This window comes from Amaranthus tricolor, chromosome 7, assembly GCF_026212465.1.
Source record: "Amaranthus tricolor cultivar Red isolate AtriRed21 chromosome 7, ASM2621246v1, whole genome shotgun sequence".
In the NCBI taxonomy this organism is placed as follows: Eukaryota; Viridiplantae; Streptophyta; class Magnoliopsida; order Caryophyllales; family Amaranthaceae; genus Amaranthus; species Amaranthus tricolor.
In genome coordinates, this window is record NC_080053.1 from 7,724,837 (window position 1) to 7,741,988 (window position 17,152).

The following is a 17,152-nucleotide window of genomic DNA, read 5'->3' on the forward strand; positions in this document are numbered from 1 at the left end:
CACTATTGCGACTTGAAAGTTCTATATGATCCAATAGTAAAAGTACAACTAATGTTTATATTTTAAGCTATTTTATAGCAATATAAATTATAAGTATCAATATATAAAATAAGACATGGTATGTACGGTCAAACCTAACCAACAATCGGTCACATTATTTTAAAAACTATTCTTTACGCTTGCATTTCCTTCAAGCATAAAAATTGAAAACAACAAAATCAACACAAGAATATAATGACCCACCAGGATAGTGGAATCATAAACAAAGTCCTTTTGTTTCAATCCAAGTTATATTAACATAACTAGGAACCTGAGTACGCTTATCATGTTCTAATTCCAAGTTTTAATTTTGAGGACTCGGGAACACATTTGAGAAGGGTCTGCAATCCATATTTAGACTTGGCAATAAGTAACACAAATATTGATTTTTCCAAATTACATCACATTATTTGGGAGATCTTCTATTAATAAAGATAAAAAAATAAATGTTTTTTTATAGTTAAAGTTGAAAAGGATAACTCAAAATGCGAGACAGCATAAAGGAGGGGCGAGCATATGTTTATGATAAACATAGCCACATCTCATAAATATGAACCAAAAGTTAATAAAAGAAAAATCTATTGATAAAGATATCATAAGGAATGAAAAGGATTCATAGGGACAAACACTATGATTAATTGATAGTTCACATAGCCGATCATAATATATTGGAATTAAGTCTTTAGCATTATTGTTGAATAAATGAGTAAGGCTAATGAAGTTAAAATAGACATAGGTAATAGAAGTAAACCTAGAATAAATGTGGAGGAGATGGAAAAGAGAAGGATTTCTTTAATAATAAATGAGTTGTCTACTCCACAAATAACTACAATTCTCATGGCTCGTCCAATTCCTTCTCTATCTTCCTCTCTCGAGATTCTTTGTCCATTTCTCTTTCATTTGATTCAGTGCCTCTCTCTCACCTGCTCTTTACCTTTTCATTCTCTTTCTTTCTCCTATTTACATCATGTCAGGATCCACTAATCTTTTAAGTGCGTTGTTCTTTGATAACAAGCTAGTGTTGTCAAAACATGTCTAGTGAATAATGAAATTCACACATGCTGATAGTGAAGGCGACAAAAAGGAAGGTTTCAAATCCCTTGCCCTTGGTTTGGTGTATGATTTCAAAATCTAAGGGTTTAATTAGATTTATTGAGAGTCCATTTACTTTCCAGCGAGTCTGACCCGTCCTGTGTTGGCACCCTGGTCATGTTATACATGCACTGTACAATAAGGGTAATGCTAAGTTCGAGCATCATAGATACAAACTAACCATATCAACTAGAAACACCAATCCCATTTTTCTGCTCTTCAAATTTCCTTTACATCCAATCTCTTTCCCGCTAATCACCAAACAGAACCAAAAAAAAATAACAAGACACTAACTTAGAAGCAGCACAAACCTCATGAAGGAAGCCTTTGTCAATTTTTGCCTTCGTTTTTTCTATCAAATTGTCCAAAGTCAACAACAAAAAGAAATATTTGTTAGCAAAAAAGTCAAAATTGTCAGATTGCAAATCGTTTCCTATTTTCTATTTTTGCGAGAATTCAAAATATTAGACATATAATAACGATGAGATCTTGATGGAGAAGTTGAATTGCGAAATTCCTTAAGGCAAGTCTCCAAGTATGAAATAATCATTAATGCTTTCAAATGGATATTTATAACATTGCAACCACAGAAAAAAGTACCTCCAATCCCTAAATTGGAATCCATATTTTCATCACTAGAAATATCATCTGGAGTATCTTCTCGCTTTGCATATCCTTTGTCTTTCATCAACCGCAGAATCCACGGATGGTTGCATATCTATCAATAGGCAGTATGACTTATGAGACAAACAAGAAAAGCATCAAGATGAATTCACAATCATAACTGCAGAAGCAAATAATTTCATCGATCCTTTACAAAAAGTCCACCAAAGTTTGCATGTTTCAAGCACTCAGCACAAGCATATTATTTCAAAACTACTACAACAAAAATTTGGAAGGTGGGAGAGCACGATCATGTTACTCTTTTTTGTACACCCATTTAAATATTTTTTCAACTATCTCAACTAGAACTCCACCTAGGGACGTAGAAGCGAGATAAAAGGTTTTAATTTTGTTGAATGTTCACAATAACATCTCCAAGAGTCATGTTTTAGTCATCTCCTTTGTCCAACAAAAAGGGGGGACATTTAGCAGTAAAATCTTTACTCAACAGCTATATATATTTGAAGTAATGGTAATACTAATATTATACCTGGGCTAAGGTTTGATATGCAGCGAAAAAATGTTTCCTGGTTCCTTCAGAAGAAGCCTTGTGTGAAAATACATGAACATCAAGAAACCTTTTGTATAATTTCTTCTGTAATGAAGAAGGCTTTACAGCTATGACAAACACGGTCTTAGGAGGCAAGTCTTTCTTCGCCACACTCATGTCCATTCTTTGGACGAACCCTTTTAGCTGCTCATATAGAATATGTGACCTCTGATTCATGATTCGCACATCTTCAGCAGTGGAGTTTGCATGTTGGCCAAACTCAATAGGATTTTGAAACCTATAAATGCAAAGGATGTCAGTAAAATTCATGAAAACAAATATAACAGGTAAGAAAAAACATCAGAGACCTACCGATTACGAAACTCATGCATACTTCCTAAAAATCCTTCTCTTACAAAATCAACCATCTGCCGAAAATTACAGCATATTAATTCAAGGATAAATATGCATCCCGAAAGAAATCTATTCAAGCAAGAAAACTGACACAGTAATACTCCATAAGATTGTTCTGAAGAGGAGATCCTGTCAAAGCAATTCTTCTCTGGCATTTAACTAGTTTTAAAACTTGAGTAATTTCTGCCTTGGTGTTCTTAATAATATGAGCCTCATCACAAACAAGTATATCAGGCCCATCCTGAAAAAGGATAGACATAGTTTCAGCCAATTTGCAAATCATGTGACAAAACAAAAAAAAAAGAACAAATAATATTTAGGTGATGCAAAAGTGAGGAAATAATCAGAGTCTCCATTGATATATATGCTACTTCTTTAATAATGACTATCAATCAGAAACACAGGATGTTTATTTTACAAGTAAGGAAACATGATTAATCACTTTACAAGAGGAAAATAAAACAGCCATATCAATCATTTCAATCCGAAAAACTAAAGCATAAACAAAAGATGAGGTTTGTAGCACAAAAAAAAAAAAAGCAAAAGAATGTCTTTAAAACCTAAAGCACAAGCTAAGGAAAAGGACAAGAGTCAGAAAGGTTAGCTAACTAATAAAGAAAGTAGTTCAAAACAAGAGAAGAACTAGGTGATAAAATGATTGTACCCAGAAGAACAGGTAGATCTAAGCTTAGAAGAGTAGAAAATATGAGGTTGAATACAAAAGTGCACACACAAATGGTGAATTCTTAAATTAAATTGAGGAAGCTGACATGGACTGATGTATTTCTAATAACCAAGATCTTTATGACAAATTCCCTAGTGCACAAATTACATAACCTTCTCCAGAGCAAATGAAAAGGAAGAATACCTGAAGTGCAGAGCAAATTTCGGCCGCTGATTTAAGATCTTTCATGTTCTTTGCAAGCGATAAATTTCTAAATGAGTTATATCCAATCAAAAATACACCGCCCTTCCTTCTCCATTTCATTAGCAATTCTGCTCTTTGTTGCTCCCTGACGATTGCACATATACCAAAACTTAAAACTAATATACTATTTATGCAACATATATATTCTAGAAAACTAATATACTATTTACCGTGGACTATTAACCACTTTGATATTCTAGAAAACTAATATACTATTTAAGCAACATTTAATCTTACTAAAACACTTTGTTCAGATGAGCTAAATTTAATCTGCCATCACTAAACCTTAAACTCTAGACAAGCAAACAATAGTCTAACCCAAATAACATCAAAGAAGTAAAAACCTTGATTTGTCTTCAAGCATGTAAACACGAAGAGGCTTGAATTCCTTAGGCTCCCACTTGTTGAACTCATGCTTCCAATTGTGCAACACATTCACTGGTGCGACAACCAGAGCTGTTTTCAGACCTAAATCAACACTCCTCATTGCAGTGTACAAGAAAGCTATGACCTGCATGAATGATTTAATGAATAAGCATGCAACCAAGGACAACTGAGACAAAACAAGTCATTTACATAATAGTTTGGGCCTAAAGTAAGCTACGAAGTACAAACAAGGCTTATAACATGAATTAATGCTCCAAAAGTTCCATAAGTAAATTAAAAGAAAAACACCTAGATAAGTAAAGATTAATCAAAAAAGATTTTACCTGGAAAGTTTTACCAAGGCCCATGGTATGAGCTAAAATGCAACCAAGGCCTTTATCCCCAGCCTTCACATTTCTGATACACTGGATGATATTCTCCCACATAAAACGAATCCCAGCAACCTGCCATAATAGAAAAATACAAGCAAAAATCAAAAAATCCTTCTTTAAATTTACTAACTAGATTTAGTATTGGACAAAATTGTATGGTTTTTTATATTTTACAATGTGATGCGGCCTTATTTTTGCATTATGACCCAAGAGCACAAGAGAACCCAATCTTGGACAAACAGCCATAAGCCATATAGGAAATGGAATCGAAACCAACAAAGTGAATATTATGTCCATCGTTTAATTATAGACAAGCTCAAATGGTTGCCATTCATATCTTCCATGATTGACAATTGAGTATATAGTAGAAAGCTCAAATACAATTCTAATTAAATGCCATCTCATAAGGTCATGTCCCTATAATTTTTCTTATTACAAAAAATACTATTCATAATTCTAAAAGTCACCCTAGGTTCTACTGTACATTCATCTTACCCCAAAACTATAAATCACCGATTACTCCCTTTGTCCACCATTGAGTTTGCTCTATGCCCTTTCCTAAGTTAAATCATTTTCAAATGTATAGAACAAACTCAAGGGCACTAAAGAGTACTTTTACGTACAAAACGACGGCACTAAAGAGTAATTTACATAAAAAAAAAAGAGGGCATAAGCAATGTCGATATATGCACTTCCATTTCAAGTCTTACGTTTGTGTTAATACTCTATTTCACAATGCAATAGCAAATGTTATCCAAATAGAGTTGAAATTAATTCCACAAGCTTCTTCATAGACCTTATTTATAGAACTTCATGCCCATTCAATAAATAAACTAAGAAGCACTATGGAAACTTAAAGGTAAATACATGATGAAAGAACCCCTTCACCTCAAATTCACTTTGACTAGCTATACAAGCTAGGGGTGTTCAAAAATATTCAGTCTGAAAAATTCAATCCGAATTACCAGGTATTCGGATCCAAAAAATGAATTTTCAAATCGGATACGAATCACAGATTTGATATCTAGTTTTTTCTAATAAGTTAAGTAACCAATTTTAAGAAAACCCTAGAGACTAACATTAAGCCCACAAACGCAGTCACACGCCACTTCTACATTTACTTACAAATTTTCACAGCAGCTTCTTCATTTTCTTGAAGTTGAGTTGCTTGTTCTCCATTTTTCAATCATCTCTCGACTCTTAGGTCTCAATCGCCTCTTCAACTCTCCCATCGGCAGCCACTTGGGTAAGTATTTTATTCCTCTCATCGTCAATTTTATTTTTCCACAATTTTTTTGTTCATCAATTTTATAGATCTACAATTTTTTAAATTCACTTATACTGATTAAGGAGATTTTTGGATCCTCTTCTCAATATGACTTGAAGATCTACATAAAGTCTCACCCATCACCTGATTTTTAGGTATATTACTTCTCTTTTTTCAATATTTGTTCATCAATTTTGAAGATCTACAATATTTGTTCTATATCATTGTTTCATCTTAATATCTAATTCTAGATTCTCTCTCAAATGAGAGTCACTAAGTTGTGAGTTCTGAAAAGAGATCTTAAAAACAGTAAAGAATAAATCTTGCTCTACACAAATATGAGCAGTTAATACTAAATAATAAATTGTACAGGTTTTCTTGTCTTCCGAATCTGAGCAGTTAACATTGGTATACTAATATTGTTTCTTTTTAGTTCGTTACTTTATTATTGGTGATTTGGTATGATTAGAGATGTTCAAATGTGACCTGACTCGAAAACCCGAACCAAAAGCGAAAGTTGTCCGACCTGAAAATGTGTTTCTTTTAGAGGTTTATCGAATCGACATCACCCGAACCGAAGTTGCACTCAAAGCGATTGACAACCGAAAATGGGAAAACTAAACCCGAAATGCGACCGATTTTTATAACCGACATATAACCGTTAACCACGATTACCCGAAACTAATAGTTACCGAACCGAGCCATATACGATCCGGATCATGCTCGAAACCGAACTCGGTTCGACTAAAACTGACTTCACTTGAACCAAATTTTTAATCAAGCGACTGTAAATCTGAACCAATTGTTAATATAGAAATATGATCAACTCATATTCAATCATCTTATTAGTTAAATCTAATAAAGTGATAGATATTTTCATAAATTAAATTCTATAAATACATGGTTTAATATATTTAGAGATAATAATCAATGGTCAATGTTTATTAAACTAATTTTAATCAAATTAGATGAAAAATGATAGAATTTTAATTTTAATTAATACCGTCAAACAAGTAAAAGTAACAAAGTAATAATCACTAATTAATTTGCATTATGTATTTTTCCTTAAGTAAAGAAAAAGTAATAATCACTAATTAATTAAAAAATGGTGTTTCAAAGTTCGTTTGATTTTTATGCCTTTTCTATGGCTCCTCCAAAGACAAGTGGGGCTATTTCTTCCACTTCCACCTCTTCAACCTCATCCATTTTACTCAAAGTGGGAGTATGGGAAAGGTAGACCTTGTTGAACTAATGAATTCAAGATATCAAATGGAGACATGTTGTTCATTAACTAATGTCGATATAAATGAGTTGGATAGGTATTTAGAAGAAGCGTCTAAAACTCATCATCCTAACTTTGAGATTTTAAGAAGTTAGGCTTTGAATTTTATATATGCACTCACTCCTATGGCCTGTGTCTTCTTTTATGATTTATTTTCAAACATAAAAGTTTTTAAAGAAATTAAAAGGAAAAAAATGCACAAGAGCAAAACCAACAAAAACATATACTAATCTAATCCAATCACGTTTCCAATATCCAAAAAACCAAATATCTAAATCGGATATGATCTAGTATCCTGTTTTGAACACCCCTAATACTAACAATGACATTCATTGAACAAAACTTGCAAAAGATTAACAAGTAGAACAATAATAATAACAATAACAATAACAATAGTAATTAGTAACAATTATAATAATAATAATAATAATAATAATAATAATAATAATAATAATAAAAATAATAGTAACAATAATAATAATAATAATAATAATAATAATAATAATAATAATATTGATAATAATAATAATAATAATAATAATAATAATTATTATTATTATTATTATTATTATTATTATTATTATTATTATTATTATTATTATTATTATTATTATTATTATTATTATTATTTTTATTACTATTACTATTACTATTAGTATTATTATTATTATTATTATTATTATTATTATTATTATTATTATTATTATTATTATTATTATTATTATTATTATTATTATGGTTATTATTATTATTATTATTATTATTATTATTACTATTACTATTAGTAGTAGTAGTATTATTATTATTATTATTATTATTATTATTATTATTATTATTATTATTATTATTATTGTTATTATTATTATTATTATTATTATTATTATTAGGCAGTATCATTATTAAGAAAATAAATAAACTAAAAACATACTTGATGTGTCTTTAATTTGGCAGAAATGCTTGGAGGAATCCTGACAGCATCCTCACCTTCCTCCCTAACAACGTTGACGATAAAACCAGTTGAAGCATCACCAAGTACTTCAGAGGTAGCCCCTTCTAGTAAATTTACATTACAAGAGGAAGCACTCATCATCATGGGTATGCTTGAAAACTGCGCTTTGAGAGACTTAAGTCGTTCCTGACGTTCCTGCATAGTTACATTACATCATATGCAAAAAGAGTACAGCTCCAAATTTTAGCTCCCATGCTCTAATTATTCTCATTGCACAATATATTTAAGCAAATACACAAGATGAGATTAAATTCTCAATTGCAAAGTGTACCTTTTCCAAAGCAATTTTCCTCTTCGTCTCTTCTCCTAATTCTGTATCATCTAAAATCCTTCGAATTTTCTTTTTTTGTGCCTTGCGGGAGCTGACCAATACAAAAGTTAATCACAATATAGCATCAAGGAAATTTTGTCAATGTTGAGTAGAATGTAGTGTTACAGCAGTTAATGGGTTTTAACAATAATCGGAGATCTTGAAATACGTTTTTCAACAAATACAGAAGTTGTTAAATGAAGTTGTTTGATAATCTCTTCTCAGGAAATAACATTGTAACGGTAAGATATTGAACGTTACACATTACGTAACTGCCAATGCGGCGTTTGGTCCGTGAAAATTCATGCACTGGTATATAATAGGAACCAACCATATTGAACTTAATCACCAATTGTTTTGATTGGTGGGTACAAGTATACTAAAAGTAAATGCCCATATAGCTACAATACCCATCCGCTTAATTAACAGAATGAATTGCAATAGTTTTGACTACATATAAGCAACTTTACTCAACATGTCCATTTAAACACAATAGCACACGGGTGTACGGACAAAAGAGAGGAGACACAGATAGAAGGAAAAGATGAAAAATACACTTCGAACTTGTTCTCCCCAAATTAATCCAAGTTCAGTTTACGTTTCCATCACTTTTATTCTCAAATATTCACTACTTAAAAAGATTAGATCAATTCTAAGTTGTTGAGAAGACAAACATAGGATAAACTGCTCAGAAATTCACCCAAGGCTGCACAGTCGTCATAAAGTTGGAGCTCATTATCAGCTACTTCTAAGACTATCATTGGTAAAAAAATCGAATGAACCTATGTTACCAGGAATGCAATACAGTTCGGGACGTGGTACGGAAACGGGAACGCGGAACGTCACTTTAAGTGACTCCGGATCGTCGGGGAACGATAATTAAAATTTATTAAAATTAATTATACGAAGATTTAGAAAAATAAAACAGAAAAATTATTAAACTAAAAGGATAAAAAGAAAAGGTAAGAGAAAAGGAAAAAGAAGGAAAAAAATACTCCAATGCATGTGAGAAGCAGCAGGGAAAGAATAGAATTTTTTAAACATACTAAGAAACATGGGCCAAAGCTCAATACTTAAACTTATTCATAAAAACAAAAGGAACGCTCACATTTCTAACCTTGACTAAAGTGGCGACTGACTCTCTTGAAAAAAAAAAGGTATGGATTCCTCTTCTTTTTTCCGTCTTCTTCATATCAGATTTTTCTTGTATTCACCATTTTTTTCTTTTCACTCTTATTTTATCTTTTCTCTCGGTTCTTTTAATTTTTTTTCCTTTCATTTAATGGGTCAATTACCAGATTTTCATCGAGAGAGGAATGAATTATGGGTCAAAATAGTGGATGATTTGGGTCACGACTCATGGCGACCCAGTACGCTTTCAGTCCGCATTTCGGGTCGACTGTTCCCGATCAAAAAACGGCCTTTCGTCTCGCGTTCCGGGTAACATAGAAATGACAGAATCAAGTACAACATGGCATCACCCCGTTGCCAAATGGATCCCACTAGGCAAAGCATGGAGTAAGATATAAGCAACTTACGCTTGATCAGCAAGTTCACTTAAACAACAAGTGCAAATGGTTTCAAGAAACTATGTAAAGTAAAAGTAAAAAAAATGCAATGATAGAATTAAATAGAATTTAGAAAACAATCACAAATACCTGATAGAGACACCAATCTCATACTCTGAATCATCTGTTTCACTTTCAGAACTAGAAACTAATAAATCTTGGGAGCCAATGGCTTTCTCAAGTTCCAAGGTCAACTTCTGCAAGAGATCTGGAGAACAAGAACAGCATTGCCATCCATAAAGTGTAGCCTCTTCTGGCAAGCATTCCACTCCAAGATTCCTCTTTACACATGGCATACAAAATCGGAGTTCACATGATTTACAAGACAACAAATCATTACTACCTCCACACCATCTACAAAAATTTTCCAAATTTTGGGAATCCTGCCAAAAAGAAAATGTAAAGATCAGAAGACTCCATACCCCTCAACCACCAAAAATACAGGGCTATACATATCTCAAAAATTACAAGAAAATTATAAGATAGTGGCTTGTACAAAAGGCTTCAAGAAAACTAATTTTAGAAGGCATACGTACAAGGACCAAATTCAGATGCAAACATGTCAAATAACTAATTTATAATTGACTGTTGACAAGTCTGAAGTCATAGTTTCTGAAAAATGAATCATGAATCATACTGTATTTAATATCCAAGTTTAGCATAATCATGTACTATTATTGAGTAACTACACTTCTAATTATTGAGATATATACACACTGCCAAGTAACACATTGTCACCCTTAACTAATCGCCTCAACTTGAAGACCTTCATGAATTCAACCCCTTTCAAAAGCACCAACTCAAAGACATCTCTAACAATATATCTACAACTGAGCACATAGCCATTTGGCAAATACGGTAACTGCAGTCAAGTTAAGAACATTACCATCAACTTTTCCTTAATAAGACATTGGCATTGTCCACAAACAATCACTTTCAGAAGAGGATGCTCGTGTATCTCCTTTGTCGCCTTCTTGCAAGCAGTACAGTAGAACTGATCATAGACATTTTCTGAAGATCTATCAACCTTCAAAGGATCATCACCGTTTTCTTCAACAAAGGATTCTTCCTCCACTAAAATGTCATTTGACTCACAGTCACCAATAAAATCATGGTTCAAAGTTTGAGCTCCATTATCACTCTCCATATCAATTCGACTTCTCTTAGCTTCATGGTCCAACCCCTCATCCTCAAATAAACGCTTGGAACCACAAGAGGGTTCAACTGACTGAGGCAAGAAATGCTCAGAAGAATCGATATTAGAGTAAGCTTCTTCCTCTTGAAGACAAGGCGAAAGTCCACAATTAGCAAGCTCCTCATTCGTCGAATCTTGGCACTTGTCCCCTTTATCACCAATTAATACACCTTCGTCATGTCTGGAGTGAAAACAAGATTGGTCTTTTTGTAAAGACCCTACCATAGATTTCTGGGAACAATAGGAAGACACACCATTTAAAAAAATAGAAAAAAAATAAGCTCACAAATGTATTAAAACATAAAACACACAACTTCTTGCTATTGACAATGCAAGCAAGTTTCCCATTTTAGAGAAATAACTTCTAATAGATAATACAAGCAAAAATAAGTGCTCTAGAAGCCATGCGTAAATAGACTCCACTCGCATTCATCAATTTTTGGCTCTCTAACCCTTTTGTTTAATCTTCAATCTTTAGTCACCAACTACCAAAAGAAAAACTCACTCCGCTTTAAGAACGATAGCCTTAGTTTTTCTAGTTGCAATAGAAGTCACAAGTCAATATTCAAGGTTTACCACACTTCTCAAGAAAACATAAAATAAGAAGTTCAAACAAAGATGGAAGTTAACCTTTACCTGTTTACTCCTTTTCTGACGCCTCTTTCGCTTCAATTGAAATTGATGTTTTTGAACAAAATTCAGATCATCTTCCTCTTTAACCTGCCCAAACAAGAGTAAATAAGAAATCAGAAACAATCACCCTCAATTATCCCTCAAAGTACAATATGAGCTTAATCCCCTTTTTACTCCTTTAACCAAACTTTTTATAACACTTTACCATTTCTTGATTCCTCTCCTTTTTCATGTATTCTACTCCCCATCAATAAAGCAAAAGCTTTTAGGGTAAAAACATAGTGATCAAAGTACACATCATTACACTAGAGATTGTGATAAAAAAAACATGGGTTTTTTATCAAGAAAACAATTCTGAAAATTAAAAATATCAATCTTGCTCATTTATCATCACACTAAAGTAATAAATAGCAATAAATGAATAACATGGATTTTCTTTTGTAACCATCATATGAAAGTGTCATCATGGATAGACAAGTTACGAAAAAGAACAATAATCATTTAGCCAACCTTTTTGTAATTTTTTCGTTGCACTTCAGAAAGATCCAACTCTTGTTCATTCGCTATAGCATCAGCAACAAAAGGATCACTTGGATCATCATCTATGTCATCTATCTCTTCGACCTAGTGGAGCCTGAAAAATCAGAATAATTCTAGGCAAAAAAGATACACACAAATAGGCGCTAGAACACATCTTTTCAGGTCCATGAACATCAATTGTAGAAGTCCATTGAGGACCCTATAAGAGAACTATTTAGTATTTAATGAACCAATATATATGATAAATATGTTTCCAAAAAAGATTTAATACTTGACATATGTACCCAAGCTATTTGTGCCCAAATATCAAAACAGTGAAGCACAACTACTACCTGAAAATTTGAAAACTTAGATCTCTGTTGAACAATAAATTAACTACATGTTTATCTCCTTATTCTAAGACATCTGTGTCACATCACAATTCCTTTCAAGTTCTGCAGATACAGGAATGAAAAAAGTCTACTATGACTTTGTAGAAGCGAAGAGCAAGAAAAAATAAGAGGGAGGACAAATAGCCAAAGTTTCACAACAGGTGCCTAAAAACTATTGATCATGGAGGCCAATAACTCATGTTGAATGTTGATTGTTCACACCATTATAATCTGGTAGCATGTTGAGAAAATGATCTCTATGCACCAGAAGGATTAAGTGAATAGCATGTAGGTAGCACGGGATGAAATGATAAACAGGGAGGGATTTTCCAATTGAATTTTTTTCTTTGATTCCGCTAGTTGTATCTTGATTGTTAAACATTAATTATAACTACAATATTTCGATCTTTTTTCCTAGGTACAATCATCATTGTGAACTTTAACTTTAAAAAGAAGTCTTGGATATTACATCATTCATGCAAAAGTAAATGCTTACAAAAGGCCTATAAGGTTAACATCACAGAGAATATTAAGCATTGATGCACTATTTGAACTAAACAAAAACAAAGGTGCTTACAGCTATGAAAAATATTGGGTATATGTCTAAGATGATGACTAAATATAATAAGTTAAATCTCACATAGATGTCGTTATGAGAAAAGACATGACTCCCACAAAGAGATTTAAAGATCCATTCTTTTAATGAGCAATTAGATATAGCAAGAGTCAAGAAGTGCATACATAAACAAATAACTAGGCTCTCATACACAACACATGAAACCCTATAATCAAAAATAAATAACACAAGCGCCACTTCAAAATGCGCTTTTATTGCAAAACATCAAAATATGCAACAAAAGGGGCTATCAACAAGAAATAAATTAGCATAGAAAGTTAGAAACGGTTTAGAGCTAGTTGATAAATGAAAATTATCATAGGTTATAAAAGAATTATGCTATAACGCTACCTTCGCTATTATGGAGATTTTTAACTCTGCATAGCAAACTAAAACAAGCCATGGTTGCTAAGAAATGACAGAATTTCAACAAAGACCAATACCTCATCAACCCCAGGAAATTCAAGTCCCATAGCTGCAGCCTGTTGAGGAGTACTCGCCAAGTATACAGAAGCCCATTGCTTGCTACCAAAGGCAATGTCTTCCTTGGAAGGATGATCAGAAAATAACTTGTTAAATGATTTCCACTCTACCATAGAGTTAATTGTCAAACCTTCACCGTTATTATTTGCACATATTTTTTTCGCTAGATATCCACTAGCTCCTTCCTCCAAAGTTTTGCCATGTTTTCTGTAAAGCATCACTATGTGATTAGTTACTAGTTTATAAAAAATAATGTTATCCATACTGCATAAAATTCAGAATAAAAGAGGCATGGACATACCTCCTTACAGGCCTAAGTATCTGAAGTTGCTTTTCAGCATTCTTAACGGATTCTAGAGCATCAATGGCAGCCTCAATTCCTACCCAATGTGTCCTTTTCTTCCAAGCTTCAGTACAACAACCATTTGGAGCCTTGCTCTCAATCCATTTATAGATACTTGGTAGATCAATACCAGCACCATCAAGTTGCTCCTATATGAAAAGCCAGATATGAAATAAATTGTAGTGAACTAATAATGCAACAAAATCATCCCATGCCTAAACAATAGTCAAATGAAAATACACCCTTAAGCTGCATGGCAGAATGCATTTTTGCTTAAACAAATTTTTAAGCAAATCATACCCTGATATGGAATGGAAGACAAAGTGGATACCACCTTTATGGGAAGAAATGGAGGGAACAAATTCCATAAAAGAACAAAAGTTCCTTGATAATGATGCAAAGAAGGCAACAAAGGAGCAGATAATGATGCATCAAAATTGGACAGTCTATCTTTTGTTGGGAGGAAATGAAGGGAACAAAATAGAAGTAAACATAAAGAATGATTATTCCTTTAATTAAATAGCAAAATAGAAGGGGAGGGAAATGAAGAAAAAGGAATTATGAGGGAGCGTCCTTCATATTTTGCATAAGTCTTTAAAATTGTAAAGATATTGAAGAAACCCCACTAGTCTTCCCTCTCTTCTCTTTGTATCCCTTCCCCTTCCTTTCCTCCTTCATATTATTCAAATGCATTTTGTTCTTTTGCTGAAAACAACTCAACTCAATCTGAATGAACTAAACTTAATCGGATGAAATAGAGCTCAACTAGATTAAACTAATTCAAGTTAAGCTAAATTGAATAAAGAATTGAATGAATAGTGAAATGTGAGGGTAAACATGATGTGTTAAGCACAATTAAATTGGATAAAGCTAAGTGAGTAAGATATAGTAAACTCAAATCAAGCTTTATTGAATAAAGCTACCTCAAATATTCTAGTAAACAACAATTTGATAGTTTAGAAAAAGATAGAAACAAATTAAAATTGAGTGCTAAATAATTATTTCAATAGCAAATATAAGTACAAACCAACAACTCAGCACTTTGTGTCTCAAGGTCGTCAAGAGTTGCCTCCCATTCTTCTTTAAAAGTAACCATTTCCTCAGCCACAGCCTTCGATAACTACCAAATCAAAAATATATTATGAGATGGAAGTTAAAGATAAACCATTTGAGAATTATAACTTGTCTCAAATAAAATAAACACTACTTTCCCTAGGTAAGGTCCCTGTTCGATTCTCACCTAGTCAACCCAATATTTTTAAAAAAAAAAGTAAAAGATAACCCATTTAACAACTAAGCCAACAGCAAACTACGCACATCATCGCCATGTAGATTACTAGCTAACTCTTCTCTCACTTCTTTTTCAACCGTTTGCAGAGACTCTTCTTCAAGTGCTTCTTGTGCCTCGGCCGCCTAAAACAAGAATCAGAAATCCATAGGATTGGCAATACATGTCGACAAAGAAATTGGATCTCTATCTCTAAGAAAATTCTAACAATTGAATACAATGATACCTTACTCTCTACTTCGAGTAATTCATTAACTAATTCTTCAATCTCCTCTTCGGTCAAAGGGCCCTGCAAAGATGATCACTCTTATAAAGAAAAAATTTAACGCAATATCTCATCAAATATCAACAATAAAATTGAGAAGCCAATTCACGTGCCTCATGTTGTGGTTCACTTCCTTCAATGAACTGGTCGTCTTCCTCCTCGCTTAAATCCTCCAAAAAAGAATCCTCAGAAACCACATCATCTTCATCTACTTTGGCATCATTATCTTCCGCCTCATTCTCATTAGGTTTTACCTCCATTAGTAAATACAATTATATTTTGAGTGAATAGTAAGCACCTCAGAGATCTTTACAACTTGAGATAGAAAAAAGAGGCATATATTAGAAAACCAGCCAATATATGGTAAGCAAAAATACAACATCAATAAAATAACATCTTTGACATAATGAATACTCGATTTCAAGCCCAAAATCATCTCATAACCCGGCATAATGAAGCAAAACTTACATTTCTACGAACGGACAATTACTGGAAAGCTACAAGACAGTACTACAATCGAAAACCCTAAAATTAAATAAAAATAAAACAATGAGCGCCAAAATTTTCTGATTATCATATGCCCAAAACACAATGAAGAGATTTAAAAAAACATATATCCACAAAAAAATAGTAGGGAAAATTAAAAAAATTAAAAAGAAAAAAGATTAAGCTCCATTAGTGGCTTACATGGAACTGAAACGATTAGGGATTAGGGGTCTGATCCAGCTACACTATGCAAAATAAGGAAACAAGGGGAGAAAGGGAGGGAAGTTTATTGGTTTCTGCGAAATTTTCTTTTTTCAAGTTAGGCAAGGATTAAATCGAAGAAATTCGAATTTTATGGACTTAATGCACATTCGTTAAGCTTATTTATAACCCTCCGTTATTCAAAGAATTTAACAAAACTAAAACGGATATTTTATGATATACCACTAAGTTTCTTCGAAATTCACCATATATCACATGAAATGTTTTAATTCACCATATACCACATGAAATGTTTTAATTCACCATATACCATTGAGTTTACGTCCGTTAGTACAGAATACCATTAATGACAACTGCTGTCAGTGTGCCGTCAACACTTCCTTCTTCTAGGGTTCTCTCCATTGAATTCCTCTATTTCCCTCTCTCTCTCTCTCCTCATCGAGAAGGTACTAATTTCTCTTTAATTTCTGAATTTATCATCAAGAAAATTAAATTCAAGCTTCAAATTTTGAATTTTCAATTATCAAATTTTGATTTGAGATTTTGAATCAAATTTTTGAAATTTGCAAAGATTGATTAGAGATTTCAGACGATGTCAACGTTATCAGCTATACAATTAGATCGATATCTGGAGTCCAATACGACGTCGTCAAATCTTAACAACAACAATAAGAAGATTCCAGATTCTAAAGAGAGTTCAATTTGCCAACGAATTAATTTTCTGAAATTTCAAACTTTTGCTAAACATTCTGATATTCTGATAAACGGCTGCTGAACAGGTGACCTTCCACCCATCTTCTCGTGTTCTAAAAATGATTGATGATGGCCATTATGAGTCCAGGTAGAAAGTTTCTAGTGTAGAGATTCCATTTCTACCCTTGGTGGCCCTA

General features: G+C 32.8%; 1 protein-coding gene across 3 annotated transcripts in view; it reads right to left on the reverse strand.

The window, feature by feature from the left end:
• Positions 1 to 16,381, reverse strand: part of LOC130817343 (protein CHROMATIN REMODELING 20) — a 27,826-nt gene extending 11,445 nt beyond the window's left edge. Inside the window, exons 1-22 of one of the 3 annotated variants that reach the window (XM_057682985.1) lie at positions 16,242 to 16,381; positions 16,023 to 16,079; positions 15,668 to 15,869; positions 15,516 to 15,578; positions 15,319 to 15,414; positions 15,029 to 15,121; positions 13,960 to 14,150; positions 13,619 to 13,865; positions 12,159 to 12,272; positions 11,652 to 11,735; positions 10,707 to 11,246; positions 9,911 to 10,203; positions 8,214 to 8,304; positions 7,862 to 8,077; positions 4,337 to 4,456; positions 3,971 to 4,137; positions 3,567 to 3,711; positions 2,790 to 2,939; positions 2,657 to 2,712; positions 2,285 to 2,582; positions 1,732 to 1,849; positions 1,443 to 1,483 (exon numbers count right to left, since the gene is read on the reverse strand). In XM_057682985.1, the coding sequence (XP_057538968.1) occupies positions 1,443 to 1,483; positions 1,732 to 1,849; positions 2,285 to 2,582; positions 2,657 to 2,712; positions 2,790 to 2,939; positions 3,567 to 3,711; positions 3,971 to 4,137; positions 4,337 to 4,456; positions 7,862 to 8,077; positions 8,214 to 8,304; positions 9,911 to 10,203; positions 10,707 to 11,246; positions 11,652 to 11,735; positions 12,159 to 12,272; positions 13,619 to 13,865; positions 13,960 to 14,150; positions 15,029 to 15,121; positions 15,319 to 15,414; positions 15,516 to 15,578; positions 15,668 to 15,814 (3,270 nt within the window). In that variant the 5' untranslated portion in view covers positions 15,815 to 15,869; positions 16,023 to 16,079; positions 16,242 to 16,381. The other 2 variants (XM_057682984.1, XM_057682986.1) reach the window with 2 other exon arrangements.
• Between the last annotated feature and the right edge of the window lie 771 nt (positions 16,382 to 17,152).